Source organism: Sander vitreus, chromosome 20 (assembly GCF_031162955.1).
Source record: "Sander vitreus isolate 19-12246 chromosome 20, sanVit1, whole genome shotgun sequence".
In the NCBI taxonomy this organism is placed as follows: Eukaryota; Metazoa; Chordata; class Actinopteri; order Perciformes; family Percidae; genus Sander; species Sander vitreus.
The window spans coordinates 28430948-28445947 of record NC_135874.1 but is presented as its reverse complement, the minus strand read 5'-3'; the positions used below and the strand labels follow the sequence as shown (position 1 = coordinate 28445947).

The following is a 15000-nucleotide window of genomic DNA, read 5'->3' as shown; positions in this document are numbered from 1 at the left end:
CTGTCTGTAGATTCCTTCATGCTCAGCTCGTATTCTTCCAGATGTTTCATACCAGATGTTGTAACAGCGGTGATGTTGTGTATTGTTTAGGGTCCTCGCCACCACCAGACTAATCAGCATTGCAGATTGAACATGTAGCTGGACTTGAATGGCCTTCTTTTGACTGAAAGTACTGCCAAACAACCCTTTTTCTGCTCACCAGTTCCATTTCCACTTCCTCTCAGCCTGCTGCATTGAAGCTCCACCTACGTAAACACCTTCCTGTAATCAACGGCGCCGTCATCACGTCGACCAGCGTAGCGCGGAGTGACAGCGTAGGGTTCAGCAGAAACCAGAACCCCGTCAAAAAGCCCAATATTCAGCCCAATCAGAAGCCGAGTCCTGGATTCGGTGCATCCCTAAATTGTTACGTTACTAAATGAAGTGAACGGCAGAAAGCCAAACATCTGGAGGGGGTTTCTTCTTCAAAGCGTCCCGGAGGAGACTCAACGACGGAACGTAACATTTGATCTTTTAACCCGTCGAGGTTTTGTTGTATTTTAAGTTTTTTTTAAAAAATCTGAAGTAAAGTTTCAGGTTATGACTTTTTTACGTGTTTTTAAGAAGATAAGACTTGTCAGTTTGTTTTTAAAATGACCGCGTCGGGTTAAAAGACCAGATTTCCTGTTTGTGTCTCTGACGAGGTGCGAGCCGATTGGACGACAGAGGATTGGTTGATGCGTCTCAGTCACCCCCATCCCCCCCAATCCCCTCCCCCTCTCCCCACCCGGCGGGCCAATCAGAGCCCTGCGTTTAAACCCACAGAGCGAGGGATTCAGGCTGTAGTTGCGTTTGGACGTTTTTCTGTTTGTGTAAAATAAATCTAGTTTTTATAATCGTTTTTATAAACGTGGAAAACGTCTCGTTAGCGGAATCGCGGAGGATTCTGGGTCCTCGCTCACCCGTCCAGTCCTGCCGTCACACCCCCCCGTCTCAGCGGAGGAGTCACGTCACGCAGGAAGGAAAGGAGAGGGGGAGGAGTCTCGGAGGGGAGGTGAGACTCGTCCGTTTGTCGGTCCTGTTCATTAGGTTTTATTTATATAAAAGGATGAATTACACAACAAACACTTCTGCTAAATAACCAGGAAGTATTTGGCTTTACAGACTGGTACCTGAACGCGTCACGGTCTCACTGACTACGTTTACATGCACACTAATATTCCACTAGAGTCATGAAAACAGCATATTCCTGATCCCGTATGAAGCAAATATCTTAAAAGGAATATCTTCTGCTGCGTCCCCCTCTCATTCCCCCTGCTCTGGTGTTCCCCCCCTCTCATTCCCCCTGCTCTGGTGTTTCCCCCCTCTCATTCCCCCTGCTCTGGTGTCCCCTCTCATTCCTCCTGCTCTGGCGTCTCCCCCTCTCATTCCCCCCTGCTCTGGCGTTTCCCCCCTCTCATTCCCCCCTGCTCTGGCGTTTCCCCCCTCTCATTCCCCCCTGCTCTGGCGTTTCCCCCCTCTCATTCCCCCCTGCTCTGGCGTCTCCCCCCCCTCTCATTCCCCCCTGCTCTGGCGTCTCCCCCCTCTCATTCCCCCCTGCTCTGGCGTCTCCCCCCCTCTCATTCCCCCCTGCTCTGGCGTCTCCCCCCTCTCATTCCCCCCTGCTCTGGCGTCTCCCCCCCTCTCATTCCCCCCTGCTCTGGCGTCTCCCCCCTCTCATTCCCCCCCCTGCTCTGGCGTCTCCCCCCCTCTCATTCCCCCCCCTGCTCTGGCGTCTCCCCCCTCTCATTCCCCCCTGCTCTGGCGTCTCCCCCCTCTCATTCCCCCCTGCTCTGGCGTCTCCCCCCCCTCTCATTCCCCCCTGCTCTGGCGTCTCCCCCCTCTCATTCCCCCTGCTCTGGCGTCCCCCTGCAGGACTAGTATGTGCATGTAAACGTAGTCACTGCAAACAGAAGACGCCGTACAAGTTCCTCTTCCTCCTCTTCTTCATATCACTGTGTGAGTTTTCTCTTCACGTCGAGAACATTTAGACTTTTCTTCAACAAACGGGAGTAGAGTTATTTATATTATTGCTTTTTTAAAAGTCTCGTCCTTATCTTCTGAGGAACAGAGAAACGGTCCAATCAGACGCCTCATTTTCTTTTCTTTTTTTAAACAACAGCTGCCACCTGATTGGCTGAACATCCCCAAAACCTTTCTCCGACACACGGGGGGGTTATTTCATCGTTTGTTTTTAATTGAATGTTTTTTTTTTAAAGCTGAAGGGATTAGTAACGCGAGCGTCTCCTGATTGATCACAAATCTTTATTTTTCTCTTCACCCCCCCACACGCTACGACTTACTGTGTAACTAAAGACTCTGTTTTTTTTTGGTTTGTGTAATTGCATGATTAATACAATAAAAGTATTTTTTCTAGTCTTCCAGAAAAATGGAGAAAAAAAAAAAGTTCTGATCAGTTTGATGAGTTTTGTAAGTTTTTTTTTTTTTTTGGTTTTTTTTTTGGATTTCCGAACTATGAAACAGCAGATTTTAAAGATTGTACCACATAGCAGAATACAACTGTTGAAATGTATATAAAATGTCTATAATAACTATTAAATGGTGTACCTGTACAGAAGCTGCTGCTCCGCTCATCTTTCTGTGTGAAAACACAACACACACACACAGAGACACACACACACACAGAGACACACACACAGACAGAGACACACACAGAGACAGAGCACACACACACACACAGAGAGACACACACACACACACACACAGAGACACACACACACACACACACACAGAGACATACACACAGAGACACACAGACACACAGACACAGAGACATACACACACACAGAGACACACACAGAGAGACACACACACACACACACACACAGAGACATACACACACACAGAGAGACACACACACACACACACAGAGACACACAGCATACAGACACACACACACAGGGCTTTCAAACCAGGAAACGGGTGTTCATGTCCTGAAGACGTTAAAGGGTAACTACTGTTTTGTTTTTTTTCCAACCTGGATCCTGTGTGTGTGTGTGTGTGTGTGTGTGTGTCTAAGTGACTGATGGGAACAACAGTCTCTGACATTGGTCCAGTATTAAGCGAGATCGCTGCAGTTGGCAGCAGAGAAACGAGCTTCAATGTAAGTTAACAGGGCCATCGTTCAGCTGACAGACTCAGATTCTTATTCTAAGTGTCTGACAACATTATGAAAGGATCCCTACAGAGATAGACCTTTTAGTTAAAGAGGAAGATCCTTTTAGTTTAACATGAAACAGCCCCGAAATCACCATCACCAGACTCCACCAGACTCCATGTAAATAATCAGGACTTTTAGCGTGTATAGAGCCAGCATATCTCCACCAGACTCCATGTAAATAATCAGGACTTTTAGCGTGTATAGAGCCAGCATATTTCCACCAGACTCCATGTAAATAATCAGGACTTTTAGCGTGTATAGAGCCAGCATATCTCCACCAGACTCCATGTAAATAATCAGGACTTTTAGCGTGTATAGAGCCAGCATATCTCCACCAGACTCCATGTAAATAATCAGGACTTTTATCATCGTAACTTGAAATAAACACACAGTTTAATGATTTACATGTGAAATTTACTTGGTTTTATTCACGCTAAAATTACTGTTTTTTTTCTGGTGGGTTTAGCGCTAGCGACCTCATAGCTGTTTCTGGTTAAACAGGTCTTAAAGTGCTCATATTCTGCTCATTTTCAGGTTCATAATTGTATTTAGAGGTTATATCAGGATAGGTTTACATGGTTTCATATTTTAGTTGTACTGCTCATTGCTGCAGCTCCTCTCTTCACCCTGTGTTCAGGTCTCTGTTTTAGCTACAGAGTGAGAGCTCTCACTGCTGGAACATCTTTGTTGGCAGTCGCACATGCTCAGTAGCTAGGTAAGGACTACATGCTCAGTAGCTAGGTAAGGACTACATGCTCAGTAGCTAGGTAAGGACTACATGCTCAGTAGCTAGGTAAGGACTACTAGCCAGTCAGAAGCAGAGTATGAGGGCATCCCTTTCTCTCAGGATTTTGCAGGACAGGATTTTTTTGGGGGGGCAGTCACGTGATCGGGATGTGAGGGGAGTATTTTCGTGGGCTCGGGACGGGATGGGAGCGACAACTGATTCCCGTGTCACCCTCTACTGTTGACCCCTGGACCCCAAATAATGATTAAGCATGACATCAGGGAGTTTATTTTTAATAGTTCAAGAAAGAAAGAAAACAAATATTGGAATGAAATGACAAAGCATATTTGTGATGTCACCATCTCTCTGCGTCACAGTGCGTGTTTGACGGCGTGCACGGCCTCGATGACGGTGTGCCGTCTATCGGCGTTGGGCGGGACGGTGGTGGTCGGCGCCTGGCACACTGCGAGCAGAGCGTGGTGCCCGCTGGCGTCGGGGCCGCTGACGGTCATGGCGTCCAGGTGCTGACGCAGCAGACCCCTCAGCTGCTGGTTCTCTCGGCTCAGATCCTCTCGCTGCTTCCTCAGAGCTGCTCGCTGCAGCACGGCGCCATTGATGCTCCGCGTCACCAGCTGCAACTCCCACATCTCCTACATACACACACACACACACACACACACACACAGAGATACAGAGATACACACAGAGACACATACACACACACACACACACACACACACACACACAGAGACACATACACAGAGATACACACAGAGACACACACACACACACACACACACAGAGATACATACACACACACACACACACACACACACACACACACACACACACACACACACACACAGATATATACGCACACACACACACACACAGAGAGACACACACACACACAGAGAGACACAAACATACACACACACAGAGACACACAGAGACACACACATACACACACACACAGACACACGCACACGCACAGACAGACACACAAAGGCACACACACACACGTAATGGAACTCAGTACATGTACTCCAGTACTCTACTTGAGTACATGTTGAGGCAGTAATAGTATTGTTATATGGTATGGTGATAATATCGTATCGTGGGGCCCCTGGTGATTCTACTTCCTACCTTGACTGGTGCCTCCGTCTGCGTCTGCGTCTCCGTTTCTGTCTGCGTCTGCGTCTGGGCTCTCTGGAGCTCCTCTGACCAGGATAATGACGACAACACTTCCCTCTGCTCGCTCTCCAGCTTACGACACATTTCAGCGACTCGTAAAACCTTCTGACCCTGGGTCGGCACGGAGGGAAAGGACGGATGAGAACTGAGAGGACTCAGCTGGAGACAAACAGGAAGTGGAACCTAACAGAGAGGACTCATGCTGCGTTCCAGGTATCCTGTAACTCGTGTTTTCACAACCTTCTTCCCGTGAAAGTGACCTGGAAGGGCAGTCACACCCCTAACTTACTCCCCGTGAACTGGTACCAGATGGTTGTACTCCCAGTTACACACACACAAACAACAATGGCGCCCCCTGTTGATGCTGTACAGACGCCGCTGATTAACGGTGAGAAATAGAAATAAATAGACATGAATAGGCAACGTAAAGTAATCAAAACAATACACATACGATTGTGTACTACTACAGGTTATGTTTATTAAATGAAGCCCAAAATATGTTTCGCAGACTAGAAATTGCTAGTGTTAGCTAGCGCTAGCTAACGTCAACGTTAGGTAGCCGCTAGCTAACGCTAGCTGACGCTAGCTAGAAGGGTTTGTTGTGACTTTGCCTGGAAGTCGTGACTTGAAGTCATAACTTACGGGATAAAAATTGTGTCTGGAACGCAGCATCAGCTGTGGCTAGAAGGGAAACACACACACACACACACAGATAGACACTGACAGGCGCACACACACACACACACACAAACACACACAGATAGACACTGACAGGCGCACACACACACACAGACACACAGACAGACACACAGACACACACAGACAGACACACACACAGACAGACACACACACACACACAGATAGACACTGACACACACACACACACAGACACACACACACACACACACACACACACAGATAGACACTGACAGGCACACAGCACACACACACACACACACACACACACAAACACACACAGACACTGACAGGCGCACACACACACACACACACACAGACAGACACACAGACAGACACACACACACACACACACACACACACACACAGACAGACAGGCAGACACACACAGATAGACACTGACACACACACACAGACACACACACACACAGAAATAGACACAGACACACACACATAGACACACACACACACACACACACACACACACACACACACACACACACACACACACACACACAGAAATAGACACACACACACACACATAGACACACACACACACACAGACACAGACAGACACACACACACACACACACATAGACACACACACACACACACACAGACAGACACAGACAGACACACACACACACACACACACACACACACACATAGACACACACACACACACACACAGACACAGACAGACACACACACAGACACACACACACACACACACACACACACACACACACAGATAGACACACAGATAGACACAGACACACACAGATAGACACACACACACACACACACACACACACACAGACACACACACACACACACACACACACAGATAGACACACAGATAGACACAGACACACACAGATAGACACACACACACTTCCTCAACAGAACACTGTGGACAAACAGAAAGTTAACAGCTGGCGTCACCTTGGCGATGAGCGCCTGCAGCTTCTTAGCGGCGTTGTCGCTCTGGACGGTGAGCTGGGTCAGCTGTTTCCTGGCGGCGGCGTGCGCCTGACTCAGCTGGTCCCGGAGCTCGTGAGTCTTCGTGTTCACCTGGTTCCTGGCGGCCGACAGACGGGTTTCCACCGAGGAGTTCTCCGTCTGACTGGAGGTCAGCGTCTCCCGCAGGCTGATGACGGTGTCCTGGGAGACGAGACGCTAACGTTAAGCCTTTCTTCAACAGGCGGGATATAGGAAAGGCAACAGGGCTGTAACCATCAGAGGTGGGGGACTCCAGTCAGGACTTAGGGCTGGGCGATACGGAGAAAATCAAATATCACCATATATATTATCGATACCCCAACGATATTGTAGTGTTGACTACTGGTGCTTTCACAGTGACCAGTCCTTCCAGAAAGAGGACAATATTTTGTGATTGTTACGGGCAAAAATCCTTAATTATGTGTCACGTTTTCTTAAAAAATGTGACGGGAATATGCGGGATATTTATGCGATGAAATTCCGGGAAAACTGTGATGTCATCGTGACTTCATCGCGGGGTTTGCAGCCTTTCGATGACGTTCACGTGGTGTAATGACGTCACTTCATAACGTTCTCATGGCAGCATTATTATGGTTAATGTTGCTATAATGTCTAAGTGGGTAAAGGCAACAGTCTGGTAAGTCCAGAAAAGTACATCCCTCTACTGTAATGCAGCCTTTAAAACCAGGAGAAGACACTTACGTCATTAGGGTTGGGTACCGAAACCCTAATGATCCTCGGTTCCTAAGCAACCAGTAGGATTCGGACCAGAAACGCAAATTTCGGTTCCTTATTTCGGTTCCACTTAATGTGTCGACTGAAATATTTTCCCTCTGTCGCTCCGAAACGGACGTAAATATATCCCCCTCTCTCTGTAGTCTACCGTCAGCTCGCTATATATATATATATATATATATATATGTATGTATATATATATATATATAGATGATATCTAGTCTCGTATCATATATATCGATATAATACACAGCTCTAGTCAGACTTGAGATAGATGACTATGACATATGACTTGACTTTTTATTTTATTTGTTTTTATTAAAGAGCCCATATTATGAAAAACATCACTTTTTCTGGGATTTGGGGAGTTATTTTAGTGTCTCTGGTGCTTCATACAGACGTTGATAACCCTCCATGCTGTTCTGAGTGAGATACGGTTTCTGAATGTGTCCTGTCTTCAGTCTCTGGGTCAGCTGGTCAACATCTGCACGGCTTTCTACGTCACTAGCTGAGACGAGGGGGGCTAGGGGGCTAACCGTTAGCATGCTAGCTCGTTCTCAATGGCAGAAACACTGCTACAACACACACTAGTTCACCCTAATCTCCAAAAGAACTACTTCCATGTCCCTGTTCTGCAGGTATTCACACAAAGGTGGAAGTGTTCCCTCGTTTAGAAGAAGTCTCCCAGCTAATCCTGCCTTGTACTACTGAAGTTGGAGAAACAGCTAGCTAGCTCATGTAGTCCTTACCTAGCTACTGAGCATGTAGTCCTTACCTAGCTACTGAGCATGTAGTCCTTACCTAGCTACTGAGCATGTAGTCCTTACCTAGCTACTGAGCATGTAGTCCTTACCTAGCTACTGAGCATGTAGTCCTTACCTAGCTACTGAGCGTGTAGTCCTTACCTAGCTACTGAGCGTTTAGTCCTTACCTAGCTACTGAACATGTAGTCCTTACCTAGCTACTGAGCGTGTAGTCCTTACCTAGCTACTGAGCGTGTAGTCCTTACCTAGCTACTGAACATGTAGTCCTTACCTAGCTACTGAGCGTGTAGTCCTTACCTAGCTACTGAGCGTGTAGTCCTTACCTAGCTACTGAGCATGTAGTCCTTACCCTAGCTACTGAGCGTTTAGTCCTTACCTAGCTACTGAGCATGTAGTCCTTACCTAGCTACTGAGCATGTAGTCCTTACCTAGCTACTGAGCGTGTAGTCCTTACCTAGCTACTGAGCGTGTAGTCCTTACCTAGCTACTGAGCACGTAGTCCTTACCTAGCTACTGAGCGTGTAGTCCTTACCTAGCTACTGAGCGTGTAGTCCTTACTTAGCTACTGAGCGTGTAGTCCTTACCTAGCTACTGAGCGTGTAGTCCTTACCTAGCTACTGAGCGTGTAGTCCTTACCTAGCTACTGAGCGTGTAGTCCTTACTTAGCTACTGAGCGTGTAGTCCTTACTTAGCTACTGAGCATGTAGTCCTTACTTAGCTACTGAGCGTGTAGTCCTTACCTAGCTACTGAACATGTAGTCCTTACCTAGCTACTGAGCATGTAGTCCTTACCTAGCTACTGAGCGTGTAGTCCTTACTTAGCTACTGAGCATGTAGTCCTTACTTAGCTACTGAGCATGTAGTCCTTACCTAGCTACTGAGCGTGTAGTCCTTACCTAGCTACTGAGCATGTAGTCCTTACCTAGCTACTGAGCGTAGTCCTTACCTAGCTACTGAGCGTGTAGTCCTTACTTAGCTACTGAGCATGTAGTCCTTACTTAGCTACTGAGCATGTAGTCCTTACCTAGCTACTGAGCGTGTAGTCCTTACCTAGCTACTGAGCATGTGCGACTGCCAACAAAGATGTTCCAGCAGTGAGAGGTCTCACTCTGTAGCTAAAACAGAGACCTGAACACAGGGTGAAAAGAGGAGCTGCAGCAATGAGCAGTACAACTAAAAAATGAAACCATGTAAAGCTATTCTGATACAACCTCAAATTACAATTATGAACCTGAAAATGAGCAGAATATGAGCACTTTAATGTAATAGCCAGGCCGCGTTATTTATATTTAAGGTATTGAAATTAAAAGGCAGGCCCGCGATGGGCAGTGGTGGTTAGACGCGAGAAGAAACCCCCGCTGCCCATCGTTGACCAGCCTCCGCGGAAGGTAAACCTAGCACCTTAACTGGATATATGTCTCTGTAATGACGTTTTTGCTGCAACAGTTTCGCTGCAATATTGAAAATAAAAAGACTTTTCATGACAACAAATGTCTTTTTAAACTGATTATGACTTATAGCAGGGACTTGCTTGACTTGTAGCAGGGACTTGAGACTTGCTTGACTTATAGCAGGGACTTGCTTGACTTATAGCAGGGACTTGCTTGACTTATAGCAGGGACTTGAGACTTGCTTGACTTATAGCAGGGACTTGAGACTTGCTTGACTTATAGCAGGGACTTGCTTGACTTATAGCAGGGACTTGCTTGACTTATAGCAGGGACTTGAGACTTGCTTGACTTATAGCAGGGACTTGCTTGACTTATAGCAGGGACTTGAGACTTGCTTGACTTATAGCAGGGACTTGAGACTTGCTTGACTTATAGCAGGGACTTGAGACTTGCTTGACTTATAGGGACTTGCTTGACTTATAGCAGGGACTTGAGACTTGCTTGACTTATAGCAGGGACTTGAGACTTGCTTGACTTAAAGCAGGGACTTGAGACTTGCTTGACTTATAGCAGGGACTTGCTTGACTTATAGCAGGGACTTGAGACTTGCTTGACTTATAGCAGGGACTTGAGACTTGCTTGACTTATAGCAGGGACTTGAGACTTGTGACTTATGCAGGGACTTTCTTGACTTATAGCAGGGACTTGAGACTTGTGACTTATAGCAGGGACTTGAGACTTGCTTGACTTATAGCAGGGACTTGCTTGACTTATAGCAGGGACTTGAGACTTGCTTGACTTATAGCAGGGACTTGAGACTTGCTTGACTTATAGCAGGGACTTGAGACTTGCTTGACTTATAGCAGGGACTTGAGACTTGCTTGGGACTTGCACATGTGTGACTTACTCCCACCTCTGGTAACCATACATCTATATATATCGATTCAGTCCTCAACGGTCCACTATTATCGGCACAAAGGGAAAATATCTTTACAAATCGTCATCTTTAAAATGTGCTTTTAATTAAAAATATTCCCACTTATATTTTATCTAAACATTTTTTATCATTGTTTGTCTGTTCTTTTATTTTTGTCTCGTTGAGCACTTTAAGTGCTCTATGAAGTTTGTTGATGATTCATTAGGAGACTTTGTGTCTTGTGCGACATCACCTCTCACTGACCTGCAGCATCTTGACCTTCCTCATATCTGCGTCTGTTTTCTCCACCAGATCCTGCGTTCTGCAGAGCAGGAGGGACAGCTGCTGTGTCTCGACGCTGCACAGCTGCTCGGCCTCCTGATTCTGCAGCAGCTTCTCCCTCAGCGTGCCCTTGTTCTCCAGCAGCAGCGCTGCTTTCTGTCCACAGAGAGACAGACGCAGAGAGTCAGAGAGACAGAGATGCAGAGAGACAGAGACGCAGAGAGACAGAGAGTCAGCGACGCAGAGACACAGAGTGACAGAGAGTCAGAGACACAGAGAGACAGACAGTCAGAGACACAGAGACGCAGAGAGACACAGAGACAGAGAGACAGAGACACAGAGAGACAGAGAGAGACACACAGAGACAGACAGACAGAGACGCAGAGAGACAGAGAGACAGAGACGCAGAGAGACACAGAGACAGAGACGCAGAGACAGAGATGCAGAGACAGAGATGCAGAGAGACATAGACGCAGAGAGACATAGACCCAGAGAGACAGAGAGTCAGAGACTCAGAGAGACAGAGAGTCAGAAACGCAGAGAGACAGAGATGCAGAGAGACAGAAAGACAAAGATGCAGAGAGAGAGAGACAGAGACACAGAGTCAGAGAGTCAGAGTCAGAGAGACAGAGACACAGAGAAGCAGTCAGAGAGACAGAAAGACAGAGATGCAGAGAGAGACAGAGACACAGAGTCAGAGAGACAGAGTCAGAGAGACAGAGACGCAGAGAGACAGAGAGTCAGAGACAGAGACACAGCGAGACAGAGAGTCAGAGAAGCAGAGAGACAGAGAGTCAGAGAAGCAGAGTCAGAGAGACAGAGAGTCAGAGACGCAGAGAGTCAGAGAGTCAGAGACGCAGAGAGACAGAGAGTCAGAGAAGCAGAGAGACAGAGAGTCAGAGAAGCAGAGTCAGAGAGACAGAGAGTCAGAGACGCAGAGAGTCAGAGAGTCAGAGACGCAGAGAGACAGAGAGACAGAGAGACAGAGACTCAGAAAGACGCAGCTCAGCTGTTATATTAACGTTCTTCCCTTCAGTAGTTACAATTGATCAACATTTATATGTTTTAAATACATGTGAAATAGGTTGGAATGAACTGCTTCAAACTCGCACAGTGTTGCATGATGGGAGAATACTAGGACTACTGGGTATCGCTCGTGTGATAAAGAGCGTTAATTAATGTTAACCTGGCTCAGGGGGGGTCAGCAGTAAACAATGTCTAACTATTCTCCTGTACTGTTAAACTTTCTGCATACAAAACATACGTAAGACAGAAAAGAGGTCCGGTCCACTATAGGGTGTATGAAGTCAATGGGAAACATGTTTTACAGGGAAGAAGGAAATATATACAAGGTTTACGGGCCCCTGAACGGTTATTTTTTACCTCTTTTGGGGAGTGGTAGTCTTTCATATTGTTTAAGGGGGGACAGATCTACCTCTTCTAGGTTCATAACCCATAGTATGGTCTGGGTCCGGACTGTTCTACAGACTGTAAGTGTGTCTCAGAAAGTTTGAAGACGGCAGTGAGATACCCTGTCTTCGTGAGCGCTCTCGTACGCTGCGATGCCTTCACTGTACAGTCTCTGGATCTCGTTCATCACGGCTTTGTGCTGCTGCTCCACGGTGAACTTTGCGTCAGCCAGATCGGCTCGCTGCTGCCGGCAGTGGGATGAGATCTGCTTCCTGAAATAAACAACCAGAGACATCATGAATCTGAAGGCAGAGATCCCTCTAACACACTGGCTCTCAAACCTTTTTCAATAATGTTCCCAGTAGACAGTAGAAGTAACTAGAGCCTTGGAACTGAAAAACATTTAGCAAAAACTACCCCCTGCAGTCCTCCAGAGTCCCCCTAGGGGGGACACGTACCCCCTGCAGCCCTCCAGAGTCCCCCTAGGGGGACACGTACCCCCTGCAGCCCTCCAGAGTCCCCCTAGGGGGACACGTACCCCCTGCAGCCCTCCAGAGTACCCCCTAGGGGGACACGTACCCCCTGCAGTCCTCCAGAGTCCCCCTAGGGGGATACGTACCCCCTGCAGCCCTCCAGAGTACCCCTAGGGGGACACGTACCCCCTGCAGTCCTCCAGAGTCCCCCTAGGGGGATACGAACCCCCTGCAGTCCTCCAGAGTACCTCTAAGACACAACTCCCATAGCAGTTTTAACATGCATGGGGCGCCCTTGGCTCAGGCGCACTCATCTCTGTGTGGTGCTTTAATACCAGCCCCTCCCGCACTGGGTTGCTCAATCACACTCATTTGCTAATGTCTGTAGTTATTCCACGAAGGTTCTCACATTCAGGCCAACTCCACACTTCAATCAATCATACTAACCAGACGAGAGACATCGAGGCCATTAAAAGTCACTGATGGTAAATCATCCAAGTGATGGGACACAAAGCGAAGAGCATTCTCACCAACCTCATTCAGTAGTTTTAGACAGCTCTTAACATTGTTGACATCTTTCAGTTGCTCTTTGTGAGCTACACAATGCTGCCCCGTGCCAGGAGTTCAACCAGGACCTTTTCGGAGTCTTCAATCCACTCAGATCCAAAGTGATTTACAGCCATCAGGATAACGTCATCCTGAGGCACCGTCTTCACTTTGACAGAAAGGAAGCTTAACAGTTCATCTTCCATAGTTTTGCCATCAATAGTGGTGTAAATCTCAGGTTTAATCCTTTGTTTGATAACATGCCGTGCTGCTCTGTCATCGGTGGCCATCTTGTGAAAAACGAGAAACGTCTCTGTCACTGTCTCTGTCACCGTCAAACGCCTCTGTCACTGTCTCTGTCACCGTCAAACGCCTCTGTCACCGTCAAACGTCTCTGTCACTGTCTCTCTGTCACCGTCAAACGTCTCTGTCACTGTCTCTGTCACTGTCAAATGTCTCTGTCACTGTCAAACGCCTCTGTCACTGTCAAACGCCTCTGTCACCGTCAAACGTCTCTGTCACTGTCTCTGTCACTGTCAAACGCCTCTGTCACTGTCAAACGTCTCTGTCACTGTCTCTGTCACTGTCAAACGCCTCTGTCACTGTCAAACGTCTCTGTCACTGTCTCTGTCACTGTCAAACGCCTCTGTCACTGTCACTGTCACTGTCAAACGCCTCTGTCACTGTCTCTGTCACTGTCAAACGTCTCTGTCACTGTCTCTGTCACTGTCTCTGTCACTGTCAAACGTCTCTGTCACCGTCAAACGTATCTGTCACTGTCAAACGTATCTGTCACTGTCAAACGTCTCTGTCACTGTCAAACGCCTGTCACTGTCAAACGTCTCTGTCACTGTCTCTGTCACTGTCTCTGTCACTGTCAAACGCCTCTGTCACTGTCTCTGTCACTGTCAAATGTCTCTGTCACTGTCAAACGTATCTGTCACTGTCAAACGTCTCTGTCACCGTCAAAAGCCTCTGTCACCGTCAAACGCCTCTGTTACTGTCAAACGCCTCTGTTACTGTCAAACTGTCAAAAAAACCTGACAACAAGTCAGTGTTTACAGATTGGTCTGCTTCCGGCAAGGAATTTGGGCAGTTTGGGAAGCTACGATACCCGTTAGCAGCATTAGCAGCAGCTGAGAGTTTATCATGTGACAGAGAAAACATGAAAGGTGGAGCAATATGTCCTGTATGTCCCTTACACACACACACACACACACACACACACACACACACACACACACACACACACACACACACACACACACACACACACAGACAGACAGACAGCACACACACACACACACACACACCTCACACACACACAGCAGTATGTCCTGTATGTCCCTTACACACACACACACACGCACACACACGCACACACACACGCACACACACGCACACAGACAGACAGACAGACAGACAGACAGACAGACACACACACACACACACACTCTCACACACACACAGCAGTATGTCCTGTATGTCCCTTACACGCACACACACACACACACACACGCGCACACACACACACACACACACACACACAGACAGACACTCACACACACAGCAGTATGTCACTCACACACACACACACACACACACACACACACACACACACAGACAGACAGACAGACAGACACACTCACACACACACACACACAG

The 15000-nt window shown here is 47.5% G+C and overlaps 1 protein-coding gene and 1 long non-coding RNA gene across 2 annotated transcripts in view; one reads left to right on the top strand and one right to left on the bottom strand.

Annotated features, from left to right (window-relative positions):
• The window catches only part of LOC144535547 (uncharacterized), a 2915-nt gene extending 2368 nt beyond the window's left edge, over window positions 1-547 (top strand). Inside the window, exon 2 of the long non-coding RNA XR_013503674.1 lies at window positions 1-547. This exon is cut by the window's left edge and continues 112 nt beyond it. This is a non-coding gene — a long non-coding RNA (uncharacterized LOC144535547).
• Window positions 548-4212: 3665 nt separating this feature from the next.
• Window positions 4213-15000, bottom strand: part of LOC144535172 (dynein regulatory complex subunit 2-like) — a 13848-nt gene continuing 3060 nt past the window's right edge. Inside the window, exons 4-8 of the mRNA XM_078277487.1 lie at window positions 12438-12588; window positions 10889-11062; window positions 6762-6980; window positions 5073-5231; window positions 4213-4576 (exon numbers count right to left, since the gene is read on the bottom strand). Coding sequence (XP_078133613.1) covers window positions 4298-4576; window positions 5073-5231; window positions 6762-6980; window positions 10889-11062; window positions 12438-12588 — 982 coding nt within the window. The 3' untranslated portion in view covers window positions 4213-4297. The remainder of the gene's footprint in view (window positions 4577-5072; window positions 5232-6761; window positions 6981-10888; window positions 11063-12437; window positions 12589-15000) is intronic.